The sequence below is a fragment of the Lepidochelys kempii genome, chromosome 7 (genome assembly GCF_965140285.1).
Source record: "Lepidochelys kempii isolate rLepKem1 chromosome 7, rLepKem1.hap1, whole genome shotgun sequence".
NCBI classification, from domain to species: Eukaryota; Metazoa; Chordata; order Testudines; family Cheloniidae; genus Lepidochelys; species Lepidochelys kempii.
Window position 1 is genome coordinate 2,206,049 of NC_136386.1, and position 17,032 is coordinate 2,223,080.

The following is a 17,032-nucleotide window of genomic DNA, read 5'->3' on the forward strand; positions in this document are numbered from 1 at the left end:
GAAGTGACTATCCCATAAGTGAGGATCAGCCAAGGCAATTCTCAAAGGTCAGAAACATAATTCCAATGCACATTTAAATTGAATATAGGAGTCACAAAAGAAGGGTCTAAAACTGGTTGGCAGAAATATGTTGACACAGGGTAAGTGAATTACATCAGTACAGTATCTGTCTTCCTGCAGATTCTGTTGGCACGCTCACTTGAATCAATTTGTGATGATACGCTTAAGCCTGCCAAGGAAGCCAACTACATGATCTGATCTTATGCCAAGCTCTATTAACAACTGCATTTTCTATTGATGCCAGGATGTTCATTAACTGGGATCCATAATTACAAATAATTTAGAGACATACCATTTTCAATCACTTGCCAGTTGTAACCTAAACCTGACCTTAGAATGCTTTATTCTTAGCAAAAATTCACAGAGTAATCATCTTGCAAATGACTGCTATAGCACAGATATAATCAAGCAGAGGGTCAGAACACTAGAAATGTCTTTAGATCCCTTGGGAAATGCCCTGGGAGTAAAGCAATCGCAATCAGGATTGGGGGGCGCCTTGTGCTCGGTGCTGTTCAAATTCAGACACATAGACAGGGCATCCAGCTCTGAAAGCTTATAGCCTAATTTAAGGCAAGGTGAAACAAGTGAGCAACACACAACAGGAGGGAAGATGCAGGAAGAAAGCAAAATACATGGCTACATAAGCTAGAAAGTGCAAAATGTGGGTAAATCCAAATCAGTAACTTTTTAACGGATTCGAAAGCCAGCAGGGACCATTGTGATTATGTGGCCTGAGCACCTGTGTAACACAGGCCAGAGAACTTCCCCAGAGTAATTACAGAGCAAAAAATACAATTTGGTTTAATCAGATACCATCTTTTGCTGGGAGGTGTAACACAGCAGCTGTACGTGCGCCCAGAGTGCATCTCCACGGATGAGTGCTACACACAGCTTCCTCCCTAGTAACCCACTTCTATCCATAGCTCTGCTTATCGAGAGGTGGAACCCCACCCCCACCCTTTGGAAGAGGGAATCTGTGACGTGAGATTAATCACTACACTTTGGGATCATGGAGTTTTCCAGTCAGATAGCAAATCTCTATTGTGGTTTGGATTCACAGCTTGACCATGCACGTACTGGGTCAGCTTTGAACAGCATTGCATTGTACCACTTGAGAGTTTGGATTTTGTACCTCTGTGCCAAACTGTCGATAGAGGGGATTGTGACAAAACCCAAGAAACATTCACACTATCCAAAAATACGAAATGAAGAGGCTTTAAATCTGCTAGCAGCAATCCAGTGTATTACAGTAACCTTATAAGGATTATAAGCGGATAAGATTTCTCAAAAGCAGCTCCTATAATGCCATTTAATCAGGACAGAGACTTTCCCGGAGAGGAAGGAAAATGATGTTCTTTCTAGTGAATAAGAGAGAGAGCCCATAAAGCACATGCCTTTGAACATCACACTCCATTTCTTCGAGTACAAAGTTAAGGTATCATAGAATCCATTTAAACAAACATCTGATAAGCCAGAAATGAAAAGATACATTTTCTTTCTATGAAGCCATAATTTACATATTAACACTGAAAAACCTTTGGATTCCACCTAATTTGTTCATAAACAGAATCTTTCAATATTTAATATAAAACAAACTAGTATCACAAACAACTGTCAAAGCCACGAGAGTTTGTGCGCGGTGATGTTCTACTGTATTATAACAATACAAAACTACAAAAATAAGATGTTACGTTATCTGTAAAATATATTCACTTGCTTGCAAAATGACTTACGGATTCAAATTTTTAAATTATGCAATAAAATGTTACATTCTAGTTCATACTTTCCAGAGAAATAGATGTTAATTCTGTTCTGATGGAGAGCAATATTCTCTGAACCATGAACTAGCTAAGCCAATTCATAGTATTTTCCAGTTTCTGGATCGAAGTAACAGTTTAGACATGGATCATACAAAAGAGTCAGAACTTCCTCATCCTCCTCAGCACTGAAGTCATCTTCACCTGTGTGAATGGAGAAAAATAAGAGTAAAATTACCCTGCTAGTCACTCTTGAAACACAGGAAAAGCACCCTTCTATCACAGATGACAATCTGGCAGAGTGCCTCTTTAGGAGTGTGTAATCTCTTGGCTTTTGTGCAGAATACTAAAATTGTTACCTTTGAGGTTAACATTTATTCATGTTTTCATTCATGTTTCTAAAGGTTTATATTTAGTTAAGGTAAAATTATAATGCAAAGTTTGCCTAAGAACTGAAAGCACAGACAGTTTGCTGGAATAGTAGATTTAAAAGTTGGTCTAAAAATCTATCTATTAATAAGGGGTCAAAGGACTCCTACCGGAGATCTTTCTCACAGAATTGCTCAAATAATTTTATATTAGTATGCACAAAAAAATACAGTGAATCAGCTCTTAATCTGTGAAAATGAAACTGCATTAACCATTAAAATGTTCTAGATGAAAGAATCAGATAATCTAACATAAAGCAAAAGGTCTTGTTTTAGAGATTTTATCCTTGCTATGCTTGTCTCACACAATTTACCTTTAAGCTTGCTAACTTATTATTTAATTTGATCAGTTTTCTGTTGTTGAAAGTTATAAATGTATTAAATATAAGTAATTAAGTATGTACAATATGTTTCATTAACTGGCTTTAAACAGGTGGGTGGAGAAATTCTGTGTCAAAGCTAGTCTAACGAATTTATTATGTCAGTAGTGCTGTAATAGGTAAAATCAAGCTGGCATTTCTTTGACTATAAACTCCTTTTGTATTGGATCATGCTTCAAGCTGGTAAACAAACTTACCTAAAATGTTACTGGTTTGGTAACTAGAGATGGTGTTATTCTGATAAACCTTTTTTACGTATAGAGCAGCAGAAATAATAATTTAGATCCTGCTCCAAATGCAGTTTGCTATCCCTAAACAAAAAATGGGTTCATTTAAAAAATGTATAAAATTTGTAAGTAATTAGTCCTTATGTATAGTGAGGCAGTGCACCATTTTGAAAAAAAAACACAGCAAATCAACTATGAAACATTCAAGAAATGTAACTGAAAATTAATTTTCACGCATGCACTGCAATGACTGCATTTCCTACTGTCTTGACATCATACTGGTCATTACATCATGACATTATAGGTTCATTATAGTTTTGTTATAACAGTAAAAAGATGTCAGCGCAAGTCTCTGGAAACCAAAGTTACAATGCAAAATCAAAAGTTTGGTGATCATGTGGGCCAAATTCTGATGTCAGTTACTCCGCATAGATACACAGTAGATGGAATCCACTGATCCATCCTCCGTTGCCCATTCCCAACTTCTGGCAAACAGAGGCTAGGGCCACGTCAGAGTTTTTGCATCCCAGGTGTTGCATCCCTGCCCATCCTGGCTCATAGCCACTGATGGACCTATCCTCCATGAACTTTTGCTATTGGCTTCAGTGGGGCCAGATTTTCACCCAGTAACTCTACTAGAGAGCATGGTCAGATGACACGCAAGAAAATTTAGCAATGCTTCATTTCACTAAAAGGAATAATGTCAATTCAGTTTCGACTAACATTAAAGAAGTTTGTTACCGCTAAAACAAGCAATATGCACCCTTACTACAACTTCCTTGCTCCTAGACTTTACTGCATGTTAGAAATTTTGTAGAAAAACTTACATTTTGCAAGATAACACCATTAGTGATTTTTTTTCCAGGTAGCAGAACAACCAATAAGAATTGGGTCTACCTCCGTTCCAACAACTACTGAAATGCACGATACAGAGAAATTCAAGTACATTTTTATAATATTTCTACTGCTTTCCGGCAATACAATATTTCTATTTCTTGAATGTCAGTTTGTACATGCATCCGACGAAGTGGGTATTCTCCCACAAAAGCTTATGCTCCAATACGTCTGTTAGTTTACAAGGTGCCACAGGACTCTTTGCCGCTTTTACAGATCCAGACTAACACGGCTACCCCTCTGATAGTTTGTACATTAACCCTGATGTACAAGATTGTAATGCAGGAGTCAGATTTTCTAGCCCATCATCCATTACAGGCGAACGGCGTATGAAACCTCTCAGCACCAAAGAGTTAATAGGATGCAGTCAGCTAATAAATCAGTATAAATCTAATATTTTGGGCATTATGTTAACTGCAAGAATGTTTTTAGGATATGGAAATCAATTCTTAGCCCCAAGTAGAAGTACACTGATAGCACTAAAGATGGATATGTACTATAAACGTTTCATATAGGAAAGTTCTTTTCTCAGTTCTGCCTTTTATAAAAGCTAAATGTAAGTTATGATATATAAGTTTTTGATAGGAAATAATTGACAGTTGAATGCAATCTGTACCTAGCATTTCATCCTAAACGTTTACCTCTTGCTCAGAACAGTAATGCAAATCAGGTGGTTTGAACGCGCCACTACCTCATAGGAAGTAATAGCCTGTTATGCTAACACCCCTGGTTTCACCACACTCAGCGTCTATTTACAGCTGGGATTGCACAACGATATATGGGTTATATTATCAGGTGGCCAAAAAATAGGCTGGTGAGATAGATGCACACAGAAATACAGGGTACTTGCCTGTCCAGTAATTAGCGTTCTTTGAGATGTTTGTCCTCGTGGGTGCTCCCCATCAGGATGTGGGTGTACCAGGGCACACTTGATGAGAGATTTTTCGTCAGCCGTGTCTGTGGGTCTGCACCTGCTTCCCATACAGCCTTGTGGTCCAGTACAAGGGCATATAGGAAGGGGTGATCTTGCCGTCGCTCCACTTCCTTCTCAGCTACAAAGCCCAACAGCAGGACTCCGCATTAGAGGGAAAGAGGGCAGATGGAGCAGCACCCCTAGAGACAAAACATCTGGAAGAACTCCAGTTACCGTACAGGTAAGCAATCTCTCCCTCTTCAACACTGAATTTCGTCTCCCATTTTGTTGCCCAGTCTCCCCGTTTTGTAAGATCCCTTTGTAACTCTTTGCAGTTTGCTTTGGACTTAACTATCTTGAGGGCCACAATAGCGGAACAGGCATATTTGAGGACTTGTCAGTTCTCTGCGTCTGTGAAGGCAGATGAGGGCTGCAGCAGGACGGAGACCTTCGGTTGCCTCAGACTCTCCTGCCACCGGGTCCAGGCTCCTTCCTGTCAAGTTTCGTGAGGTTGTTGCCTGCACACTGGCTCCCACTCGTTAAAAGATTTCATGCATAGGCCTCTGCCAAGGGTATAACATCTCTCACTATCAAAGTCCTGTGGTGATAGATGAGTGGTGGTGGGAACAGGAGCAATGAGCTCTGGGAGTCCCTAGTCACAAATCTGCATGGAGGTGGCAGCCGTGTGTTGGTCGTCTTGCGCTTAGACTTGTGAGACAGAAGTGCAATTTTGGCAGCTGCCACCATGACTGAGCAGTCCTTTTCAGGATCCCATCTGCTCATCCTGAACAGGGAAGGGGCTAGAAAAGGTGCCCTGAACATAGGCTGTCTCAATGCCCTCCTGGCTGGATGGCTGTGTCCAGCTGGATTACTCTACCTACGCTCAGAACATCCAAAGCAAAATAATGAAGTTCACCACTTGGAATGTTCGCACTCTCATGGATTCCCCGAACAGTGATGGTCCTGAAAGAAGAACTGCCATAAGAGCTAGAGAACTTGAAAGACCTGGCATTGATACTGCTGCTGTAAATGAGATCCACTGGGCAGATGAAGACCAACTGAAAGAAGATGAAGGTGGTTATACCTTCTTTTGGAAAGGAAAGACATCTGAAGAGAGGCATATTCATGGGATTGGTTTTGCCATCAAAAACAAAATTGCTAACCAGCTTTTAGAACTCCCTATGGGTATTAACGAATGTCTCATGACTCTTCATCTTAAGCTTAGTAACAACCAGTATGCCAAGGTCATTAGTGTGTATATTCCCAAAGTGGACGATGACGAAGACAACAAGGAGCAGTTCTACTGTGCTCTTGATGAAGTTCTCACTGCCACAGCCAGGGAAGACAAGCTTATCCTCATAGGTGACCTCATGGGTGACACCCCAAACTCTGGAGAGAAGCCATTGGGAAAAAAGGGCTGGGGAAAGTTAACTCTAGTGGCATTCTTCTCCTCAGCAAATGTGTGCAACATGATTTTCCTATCACAAAACCATCTTTAGACAGAGGGACACATATAAGACCATTTGGAAACACCCATGTTCCGAACACTGGCATCTTCTTGACTGTGTCATTGTCAGAGCCTGTGATTGTACTGATGTCCATATTACACAAGCCATGACAGGTTCAGATGACTGCTGGACAGACCATCGGTTAGTCAGATCAATCACGAACATACGGCTTGCAACATAACACAGTAAACAACTAAAAGACTAAAACTAAAACAACTAAAACTAAAAAATATGGAAGAGATTTAACATCAAGGCATTTCAAAACCATGCTAGTCACGAGACCCTTCCGCAACGCCGCAGTGAGAGGCTCGCAGACCTACCTGACAACATCAATCACATCCAAACACATTGGGAGATTTTAGAGGTCCTGAGCTCCCCCATCTCCTACTGAAGGGAACAGGATCTCCAGCTGGTCAGCACCTTGGAAAATGAGACTGAAAGGATGAAATGTTGCCTCAATTAAATCAGTGGGCGTTTTGCCACTGATTTTAATGGAGTCAAGCTCACTTTACATGTCTGAAGTCGGGCATCTAAAAACTGAGATGCTCAGAGGCCATTTCTGAAAATTTGGCCTTAATTCTTATCTAAACTCAGAGGCATAAGATATTCATTATTTATATTACAGTAGTGCTGCCATGTTTATACAGTGACCATAGCCCAGAGCATGGGTATAAAGACATCCTCCTATTTTATACAAAAGGGGTTTTCACTGTATTCCAGGTTTTAGTACCTGAAAACGGCTCAGAATCTGGACATCACTATAGGCATACATGGGCCAAATTTTGACCTGGACTCTGTGGTGGTAACTCCACTGGACCCACTGTCAGATGTGCTGCACATTTAGCAGAATATCCTTAATGTTTTCTCCAATATTATCTTGGACAATAGGCAAGGTGCTCAGCTCTGTATTGTAATTATATGCTCCAGAGTTAATTTATAAATGTTGCCAAGAGTTGCACCCTGAACAACAAGACTGTTTAGCATGGTCCTTAGAGTTCTTTTATGAGAAGTTAAGGCAAGTAAATTGATGAAAAAAGAGGCGAGTTCCAAAGAGTTTTATGTGTGAGCCATTTACTACCCATTTTTTCATATGAAAGATAACAAATAAAATGTAATGGACTCTAAATCATAAACATCAATGACCAAAGGAAAAAAAAAACTTTTAAAGATATCAAACAAATTGGCTCAAATTTTGCTCTCAATTACATCTCTGCAACCCTATTGACAATAAGTCTATTTCTTGTGACACCTGGATACATCTCTGGATATGCCAAAAGAAAAGGAGTACTTGTGGCACCTTAGAGACTAACCAATTTATTTGAGCATGAGCTTTCGTGAGCTACAGCTCACTTCATCGGATGCATGCTGTAGCTCATGAAAGCTTATCCTCAAATAAATTGGTTAGTCTCTAAGGTGCCACAAGTACTCTTTTTCTTTTGGCAAATACAGACTAACACGGCTGTTACTTTGATCTCTGGATATGTTTCTAAAGGAGCACATGCTTAAGAACGTAATTGTAAACTTTAAAGTGCAGTGGTTTTTATGGAATATTGTCCACTTAGGTATTTCCTTTGAGTTATGCCAAAAATAAAGAATATCTTCCAAATCTTTTATTAACATGAGCAAAATTATATTGACTTTTTTGTTTTAGGATACTGTTAAAGAAGTATATAAAAGATGACAAGGATATTTTGTATGGGTTATAAATAATTACAGGTGTTCATTATGGATATGATTTTATTATCTTTGGCACTTGAGCGTTCACGATTTCAGAGTCATAAGTTCTTGAAGTCTGGCAATTGCTATTTGTACAACTTCACAAGATAGATTAGAAAATTAACTATTAAACTAACATTTTGTTTAAAATAAAGATAGGAGGGCAGAGGTTGTTGGTATGAACGGTCTGATCCCATTCACCAAGCAGTTCAGGAATTTAAGGGTAAGTAGTAGCATGCAGTTCTTCTGTGAACCTGAGTTAAAGCTGTTATAGGTTTATAACAGAATAGGAAATTTTTGTATAATGTCTTTCATACAAAGTACTGCAAACACCAAGTTACCACTTACAGGTCAAATTTTGTCTCGTGTTTGCATCTGTAAGGGGTTTGTCCACTCAAGATGGCTACAAGTACATTTAAACACTACCGACACACATAAAATATTTTATCATTAAAGCAAGTGAATTTATGAGGATTTCACAAATTACCTTGGTCAGAGATTCTAGTGAGAATAATAAGGAAAAAACAACAAATTAGCAAATATGCTTTGATGTCACTTTCTGAACTAAATCTTTCAATTTTCAACCTTATGACCTCCTGAGGTCCTTCCAACCCTGATATTCTATGATTCTATGAAATTCTAGGGTTACTGCAGCAAGTTTTGGATTCCATAATACTGACATCAAGAATCATCTGAGGCCCCTATCAGAAATATATGTCTAACTTGCTTTTAACTCAAGGATTACTGTCCCATTCTCTTTGGTTTATTTAAGCCACTTAACATAACATATTATTCGATTCTTCAAAGCAAGGTCCCCTCTTGACAGCAGAGTTCTATTTTGCTGTCATAAGCAATTACAAATGTACACCTATGAAAAGATTCCCAATTTGAGGGGCATAATCAATTTTAGACAGTAAATCACTGAAACATGTTCATCCCTTGGGCAGCCAAAATACACAGCTGAGATTTATGAGATCTCACACTGAATTCTCTGTACCTGGAGAAAAATATAGGAACCTATTCTATTCTCTAGGGTAGCAGAAAAGAAAAAAGGACCTTTGTAGAAAGAGATGTATTTATTTTAATTCTACTGTTGTTCACTGTCCTGTTTCAGCACATGTTCTTTGTCATCCTCCAGCCCGGGCTGGATTTAGGGGTGCCAGGCTCGGGGGTGCTGTTTTTGTTGTTAGCGGCAAAAGGGAAAATAGAATGTTTGAAGTAACATGTTTCAGGTATTCTGTATGTGGATTCATTTTTCACTAACTTTCTAGAATGTTCTGGACCTTTGTAGAATCTCACGGAACCTTCCAGGTTTTCTGAGCACTACATTTTCCTCAAACCTCCTAGAATGTTGTCAGCCATGCACTTGCGGGAATCTAAGGGGCGGGGCATCGCTAGTCAATCAGTGAGACATAAGAACGAAGTGAGAGCCCAGCTGCAATATTGTGAACCTTGTTTTATTGTATAATTGTGAAAGTGTACTTGTGTTTTAAGATTTGAAGAGTGTAAGTAGCGACTAATAAAGGACATATTTAATGAGACGCCAGAGATATCTGTCAAACCCCTGTCTCTGTAGCAATATAAAAGAAATACCGGTACTCCTTTTGCTATACTTAACACGTAACGTTTGATGACTTTCTAAGACTGTGGAATACAGACTTTTGCTCTCCCTAATACTGTCCGTTTCCCCCCATAGAAAATAAAAGATGTCCCCGAAGAAGCCTTCAGGAGCTCAGTATAGGAAGCGAAATGCTCAGTTGCAATCCAGTTTGCAGCACGGGGCAAATTTTACAGAGCCTATGACAGGGATAAAATATGCATGCAAATTTTGCGTCAAAGCCGTGAAATGGGCTACAAATGCTATAAAAATAAGGTATTCAAAAGTTTAACAAATGAGGGGGGGCACCAAAGGCACTCCTCGCCGGGAGCACCGTTTGGTCTAGGACCAGACCTGCCTCCAGCGAAGAACCTTAACATACGGGTGCTGCTATCATGTTAGGTGATGACTGAACATTGTTTAACAGTGCTCAAGAGTCATACCAAGCTTTCATTTAGGACATGATCTGAACTCTTTACTCACATAAGCAATGCTTACTCAATGGAGCTATTCTTGTGTGTAGGGATTATTTGCATGACTAAAGGTTGCAGCCTCATGTTTACACATCCCCTCTATATGGACTCTCCATTCCTACCTCCTTCTACCCCAGCCCCCAGGAGCAACGTCCCCTTTCAAAATGAACAGTAAGAATCAGAGGACTTAAAGAGTCAGACCCAGAATTTAGCTCCATGGAAGTGCAACCAAATGACCACAATAACTTCCTTGCAGAAGTCAGCATTTAACAGACGTATAAGAACAATATTGAGCAATACTTCTCTGTTACAATTTGTAAATTATTACACATCCTTCACATATTCTCCTCACTGTCCCATCTTTATAAATTCCTACCTGGAATATTTAGACTTGCTGAAGCTTCAATATGCTTTGCTAGCTCTTGGCTTGGAAGAATTATGGGGGGGCTGAACACATTTAACCAGTCCCTGAAAAAGATGAATCCAAATGTCAGTCATTCTGAACAAAGTTGTTTTGTTCCTCCCTAAATCTCACAATTAAGTTAAAAACTTTTCATAAACATCTTAGGTGTGATGAAACAAAATAAAGCCAGATTTCCAGATGTTATCAAATTATGTGCTTTTCACATTTAATAAACTCAATAGCAGCAGTCTTCAAAAGTTTGAAAATTAAGGTGTACTTAGCAGCAAAACGAGTATCTCCTAGGTAGAAATCTCTAGACAGTTCTACAGTGAGCCCTAAAGCTCACAAAGTAATTTTCCTTCAAGTAAACACATTCAGGAATATGGGCATTTGACTATAACAGAAAATATCTGAACAACAACAAAACCCACCTCTATTTTAAAATTACCCATTTTCTGTGCATTGCATTTTGATATACTGCTAACACCAATTACTAAACCAAAACTAATGAAATAAGCACAGTTAACCAGATATACAATGGAATTTCATAATCACAGACAAATACACATTAAAACACATTAATAACAACACATCTATAAAGACTTCTCATGGACTTTCTTGCTAATGGAGCATTTTCTAACAACATTTTATTTTGTTTCTCTAATTATAGCAGACAGAAAAATTCCTATATGGCAGCAAATTACAGGTTTCTATTAAACTGCAACACAGTTAGCTCATTAAATGAATATACTTGCATAATCATACACATACACATATTTACACGTGTATACACTTCTGGTCTGATTTTCAAAGGAACATTTGTTTTTATTTACTGCATTATTATTTCCAGAATATATCCAACAAAAGTGATAGGGAAGAAGAATGTTCAATGTAGTTTAAAAAAAAAAAAGGGGGGGAGGGGGGAATTAACAACAAGTACCAGACCCTTATAAATGAGAAAATTATACAACAGTATCTTAAGTCTTATTACCCACAATCCATGATGGCAGAGGGAGAGAGAGAAGAGAGCATAGTACCACAACCACAGAAAGACCATATGCTCTTCTGGGCAGGGCCCGTAGTTTTGTTATGTGTTGGTCCCATGCTTAACACAATAGGCTTGAAACGCCTCGGTGCTACTGCAGTACAAACAATAAAAACAACAATATGTACACATTCACTAGGGTACCTTTTTGTATAACTACCACAGAGCTAAGAAATGCAGTGTAAATTAAGAACACATTTTACTCGCCGAATATATAGTTAGAAGACTATGGAGAAGGACCCCTCCCGGACCCAACTGCTGCAGTGGTGTTTTGCTTCAGTAAATAACAAAATTTGGTGGGCCTTTGATAATTAAGATTTGGTGGGCCTTCGGTAATTAAGAAGGGAGTCTGGGCCAGTTAATCCATGGATGGCTTATTTACCCCTTATTTAACTTGACCTGCTTTTTATGCCTTTGTTGCACTTTGTATTTTCTAAAGCTTTGTGAAATGACTTTCATGTTATCATGTGTTCACAAAAAATCCAATTGTTCATATACTGCACTCCATTTGTTGCAGTTGAATGTGGTATGACAGAAAGCATCGTATTTCAGGTAATGGAGAATAAAACAGACCTTTAGAGAAATGTGTGTTTTGGTTGCAGACTAAGCTGCAGACTTTTTCACCAACAGAATTTGGGCAGAAGTTGCCGCATCAGCATGCCCAGGTTACCAGTCAGTTCTTTCACATTACACTGTGAATCAAACCGGCTCTTGCACACCACTAGGGGGCCATGTTTCAGTATGGAAAAATAGCTGCAAGTACATGGGCCCATCAGTTTCTACGGCAGGACTCTGGTATTTGTCAGAACTTCCACATAAACCATGAACTAGCCTTAAATGCATTAAAAGCCTTAACAGTTGAACACGGAATCCCGATGTGGACCTTGTAAACAACCCTACCTTATTAGATTAAGGCATGTCTCCAGATAGGTCCCTCCTGCTGGGCCAAGCTGTGCTCAGTGCAAAACTGAAGGTGGTGGGGGAGGGAGGGAAGGGACAAAGGTGCCACCCTTATGTTTGCCTCATGCTGGGGCTGGCTTAGGACTGGGTGGGTTTCTGGCATACGTCAGAGCAATTTCCGGGCTGCCGTAACTAATACCTTATTGGTCGTGGTTCCAATGGGCTGTTCCAGCAGCCAGACACAGGGATGTCCTGGGCACGTCCCTATGCCGTAGGCCAGGAGGACGAGGTGCAAGAGCTGCTAAGGTGGCTCTTAACCACTCAGTGATTCCTCTGGGCTAGGGGAATGCTCATGAAGCCAGCCAGATCTGCTGGCTTTTCACTACTTTCTGGCTGCCAGCTTGGGGCCCATGATCTGGCACATAATAAATATGTAAGATACTGGTGCTTACAGTGCTTTCTGCAAATCCATGCCAACCTGAGATAACACATACTCGGATTTATTTCTGAAAGAGAAACCTGGCAGAGCTCAGTTGGATACTGTGGCTGCTAAAATAGGCCTTTTGCTTTCCTTCTCTCAGTTGGTTCTTGTGCTGCTGGTGCATGTTATTGCTTCCACATCATCTGCTACTGGTCTGTACACACAATCTGGGGTGAATCTGGGGACATACACCTGCTCTTTTGCAGCCAAGATGAAAAAACCTAATTTTCCACCTCAGAAAACACAACTGCTGGGGCAAAAGTTCACCAAGTACAATAGAGGATTTAAAGAGATATATATTGAATTTTCCATAATTTTAATATGTACAAAATAAAATTTAAAATGTTCTTTTATACCATCCTTGTATTTGCACCTAGATGACCAACTTCACAACCAGTCCTAGCTACCACTCAGCCACTGGCAGTGAGGACCAGTCCACGCCGTGCACACAACAGTATACTTTCTCCAGACTGCTCATTACCATTTCTCTCTGCCACTCTCCACACACACATTCTCCAAAAACACCCTAAAGAGTATCCCGTTCCACCCAAGTGTCCAAAGCGTCACAGAATGCCAGTTAGGTAAGAGAGTGCACAAGAACGCACAGAGTCACAGGTAAAACCACTCCAGTTCCTGCAATTTGCATTTCTGGTATTATCTACCTTGAGCACAAGCTCTTGAGTTTTTGTGCTTCTGCTGGGACCAGGGTTTAATCATAATTAGCTGACATTATAGTTAATCTCAGATTTGACCTGGTTCATGCTGGGTGGTCAGTCATGATCAAGCATCGTGACAGCTAACTTGACTCTTCACAATCACATTCAAACACCACTACAATTTGAGCGAAGACAAGCTCCAAGAGAAATTACAGGGGGAATTGAAAGAATATAAAAGGTAATGTTTTGCTGGAGCATGTGTCTTAATACCCTACACCAGCAAAAAACACCACAAAATCTTTAAGGAAGAGTGGTGGGTCAGATCCAGAGAGAGAGAGAGAGAGGACTAGACTGTGTCTCATCTGAAGGACAGTACCTCTAGGAGGTGCCTATTAATACCATACTGGTGCAATGGCCAATTTTTAAACTGCAATATCTTGGCTCTTTAAAATTTTTTTCTTTTCAATTTAATATTATGGACTCCTTGTTGGCCAAAAGTTACTTTTAAATTTGAAGCCATTCAAACAAATGCATGTTAAAAATGGATCTCATATTTCCACACATGACCAACCTGACCTTTTCCAAAATTGGCAAACAAAATTCCTATCTGTGTTGAGATCTTGTCTGCCAACTTTCAGAAGAAAGCAAAGATTTGCAACGGATTGATAAGCCTCTAAAAAGTGGATTTCTAGTGGAAATGCTGACAGATGCTTTACTCTAGCAACCAAGGCAGGCATTAGGCACACATTAGGCACACATTAAACTGGTAACCTCTAGGGGCTCAGCTTTCAAGGAAGCACCTAAGATAGCATGTGTGCGTGAGCGGGAGAGAGTATAAGTGAGCTACATTTTTTATAACATTCCTTGTTGAAATCGTTTTTATACCTTTGTATAAAATAAGAAGTCTAGCAGACGACTGGTCATTAGAATGCTCAGCAATGTAGATTGTGGGCTGCGTGTCTAATTTATCCTTCATCTTACACTGACTGAAGAAATAATCTTCTTAAAGAAGCCAGTTTATCTCCTCAAAACAGAAAAACTAATCAAGCATTTTGATTAATTAGAGACACCCTCTGTTTATGCTATTGTCAAGACCTCAAGCTGTAATCAATACAATCAACACACCGGGACCTAGCTATGGCGTTCTTGATAACAAAGTTGAATGCTAAACAGTACACTCTTTGACGGCCCAGAAGAGGCAGTTTTCATAAACATTCAAAGTTAGGTTTAGCTCTGACTTTGACACTAAGATTCTTACAGTAATACAGAGACCCTAAGGTGCCACAAGGACTCCTCGTTCTTTTTGCTGATACAGACTAACACGGCTGCCGCTCTGAAACCTATACAATGTTACCATCTCATTCCCTTTTTCCTCCAATATTTGTATCAGAAAATCTGTCTTATATATTCAGGAAGTAATTATAATATATTGAAAATCACAAGATAGTTGAGCATCATTTAAATATGAACATAATCATTTGTATTTCTGTAAACAGTTTCTGTTATAGCTATGTGACAAGCTTAATTAATCTTTGCAACAAATTGTTCCGATCAGTGAAGTATGCTTGGGAAACCTTGCCAATACTTTATAACTAGCATGGACACAAAGCCTTTGCCAGTGACAGTAACAGTAGCATATCACAATTGTCACCATTAACAACAAATTGCTAGCAACAGCAGAATTCAGGAGCACTGCAGGTCCCTTCTTGAAACGTTAGAGCTTGCCAACACGGTGTGGCAAAGTGCACCAGAGGGGTGTGATTTGTAAAGTTAACAGTCCCACATAGACCCTATTGGCCTGCTCTAACAGGTACCTCTTTCACACAATGCAGACAGATCTGGACGAGCTCCCCCTCCTAGACGCTTGCCGGACTGCTTGCTGTGAGGGGATACAACAGTTGGATCCTGTGTGTTTTAAACCTCCAGAATCTGAACTGAGACTAGACTCTGCCATTGTCCTGGGCCTCTAGGCACACTCGTGGGGTGTACACGCTCTGTTTAGAAACCCCTCCTGAGAGCTGCAACCATGCTGCCTACTGCCCAGCCCCTGGAACCAGTGCTGACCCCCTCCCCTGTAGCTTAAACACAGCCTGTCCCAGAACTCCAGCTGTATGAACATGCTGGGTCCAAAGGTTAACTCTCCAAGGGCACGTGCAACCTGTAACACATAAAACACAGGCACTTTGCACAGGATTCTAACACCATTGTTCTTTATTTAATCACCTGAGGAATATAAATATCTATACAAAAATAAACCCTTCAAATATTTTCCTGCCTCAGTTTCCTCACCACTCCAAAGCATTCTTTGGGCTAGGTCAGAGCTGTCTAGCGGCATTCAGGATCCTTCTGCTGCAGCACATGGTCTGTGTTCTGAAAATGGAGCTTCCTCTCACCAGCCAGCTTTCTCTGACTAATCCGTCCCCTTCCTCTCTCCTGCCCAAAGCTTCCTTGGTAATTCTGCGTGTATTTTTTAAATGCCTGCTTTGTTACCTCTGTCTTTTTGTCTTGTTAGGAAATTTCCACACTCCACTCTCTGCTCCCTACAGACAAGAAGAAGGACTTCAGCGCTCCTAAAGTCTTCTTCTAAGCTCCAGCTAACTCACTGTCCCGCCATTATACCTGGTCTGGGAGGGATGTGCTTAAACATTGTCAGGAATGGTGGATACAAAACAGATAGAGACGCTGTCCCTGATACAGCAACATCATAACAACCACCTCACAATATCAACCAGAATTCAGAAATTGTACAGACAGATTTCCCAGATCGTCATGGCTTCATACCCTGATTTTCATAGTCGTGATCTGTTTTTATGGGACAGGGTGAGGCTGGAGCTAGTCAAATAGTACAGAAATAATAATTAATAAGCACATTTGTGAATGAATCAGGCATATTTGTTCCACGGTTATTCGTTTTTATGAGTATTCAGAAAATGAGTTTATTTGCTCAAAATTATTGTAAAGCCCAAACTTTATATAAGTTTTAGCACATTTGTCTCAAAATCCAAACAGAAAGTGTGTTATTTATTATATGCTATTGATTATTCTTCTGCGTAAAAAAACTGAGTTGTCCAATCAGGGAGCAGAAAAAAATATCATTTGACTTATGTGACCAGTCAGACACTGACAATGATGAACAGTAAATAGTTGAAGAGGACTTATGTAGGAACAACTGATATTTAATTGCATAAACTATTTCGTGAATATTTAGGAATAACAGATGAGGACAGGTTCATGAATGATTCACAAGCAGATGAAAAGGGCTGAATTTGTCAAGTAACTTATTGGCAATGAATAATTTCACTAACTCTACACGAGGTCAAAACACCCCAATTTGTGGGCCAAAGCTACAAAAATATTTTGAAGAAATACAGAAACAAAATTTCTACATCTCTGGTTAGTATCCATAAAGCACTTGGTACATGGGATTTCTCATGTGCATAATGTTAAGCACATGTGTTAACATTCGTATGACTGGGGCTTTACATTGTAATGTATAATGTACATGTAGTTGGAGAAGTCATCCTGTTTTACGGTAACAGTTCCATTAAAATAACAAATGGGTTCTCTTCAAAACTCGCTTTATGGTGACTTTAG

At 39.7% G+C, this 17,032-nt stretch overlaps 1 protein-coding gene across 15 annotated transcripts in view; it reads right to left on the bottom strand.

The window, feature by feature from the left end:
- Positions 1-1,281: 1,281 nt before the first annotated feature.
- Positions 1,282-17,032, bottom strand: part of CFAP20DC (CFAP20 domain containing) — a 169,843-nt gene continuing 154,092 nt past the window's right edge. For 11 of the 15 annotated variants that reach the window (XM_073350929.2, XM_073350928.2, XM_073350922.2 and 8 more), the window contains 2 exons: positions 10,330-10,421; positions 1,282-2,021 (listed from right to left, as the gene is read on the bottom strand). In XM_073350929.2, coding sequence (XP_073207030.1) covers positions 1,909-2,021; positions 10,330-10,421 — 205 coding nt within the window. In that variant the 3' untranslated portion in view covers positions 1,282-1,908. Of the gene's footprint in view, positions 2,022-2,954; positions 5,623-6,487; positions 6,602-10,329; positions 10,422-11,347; positions 11,496-17,032 lie in introns of those variants that run through there. The other 4 variants (XR_012159748.2, XR_012159747.2, XR_012159750.2 and 1 more) reach the window with 4 other exon arrangements.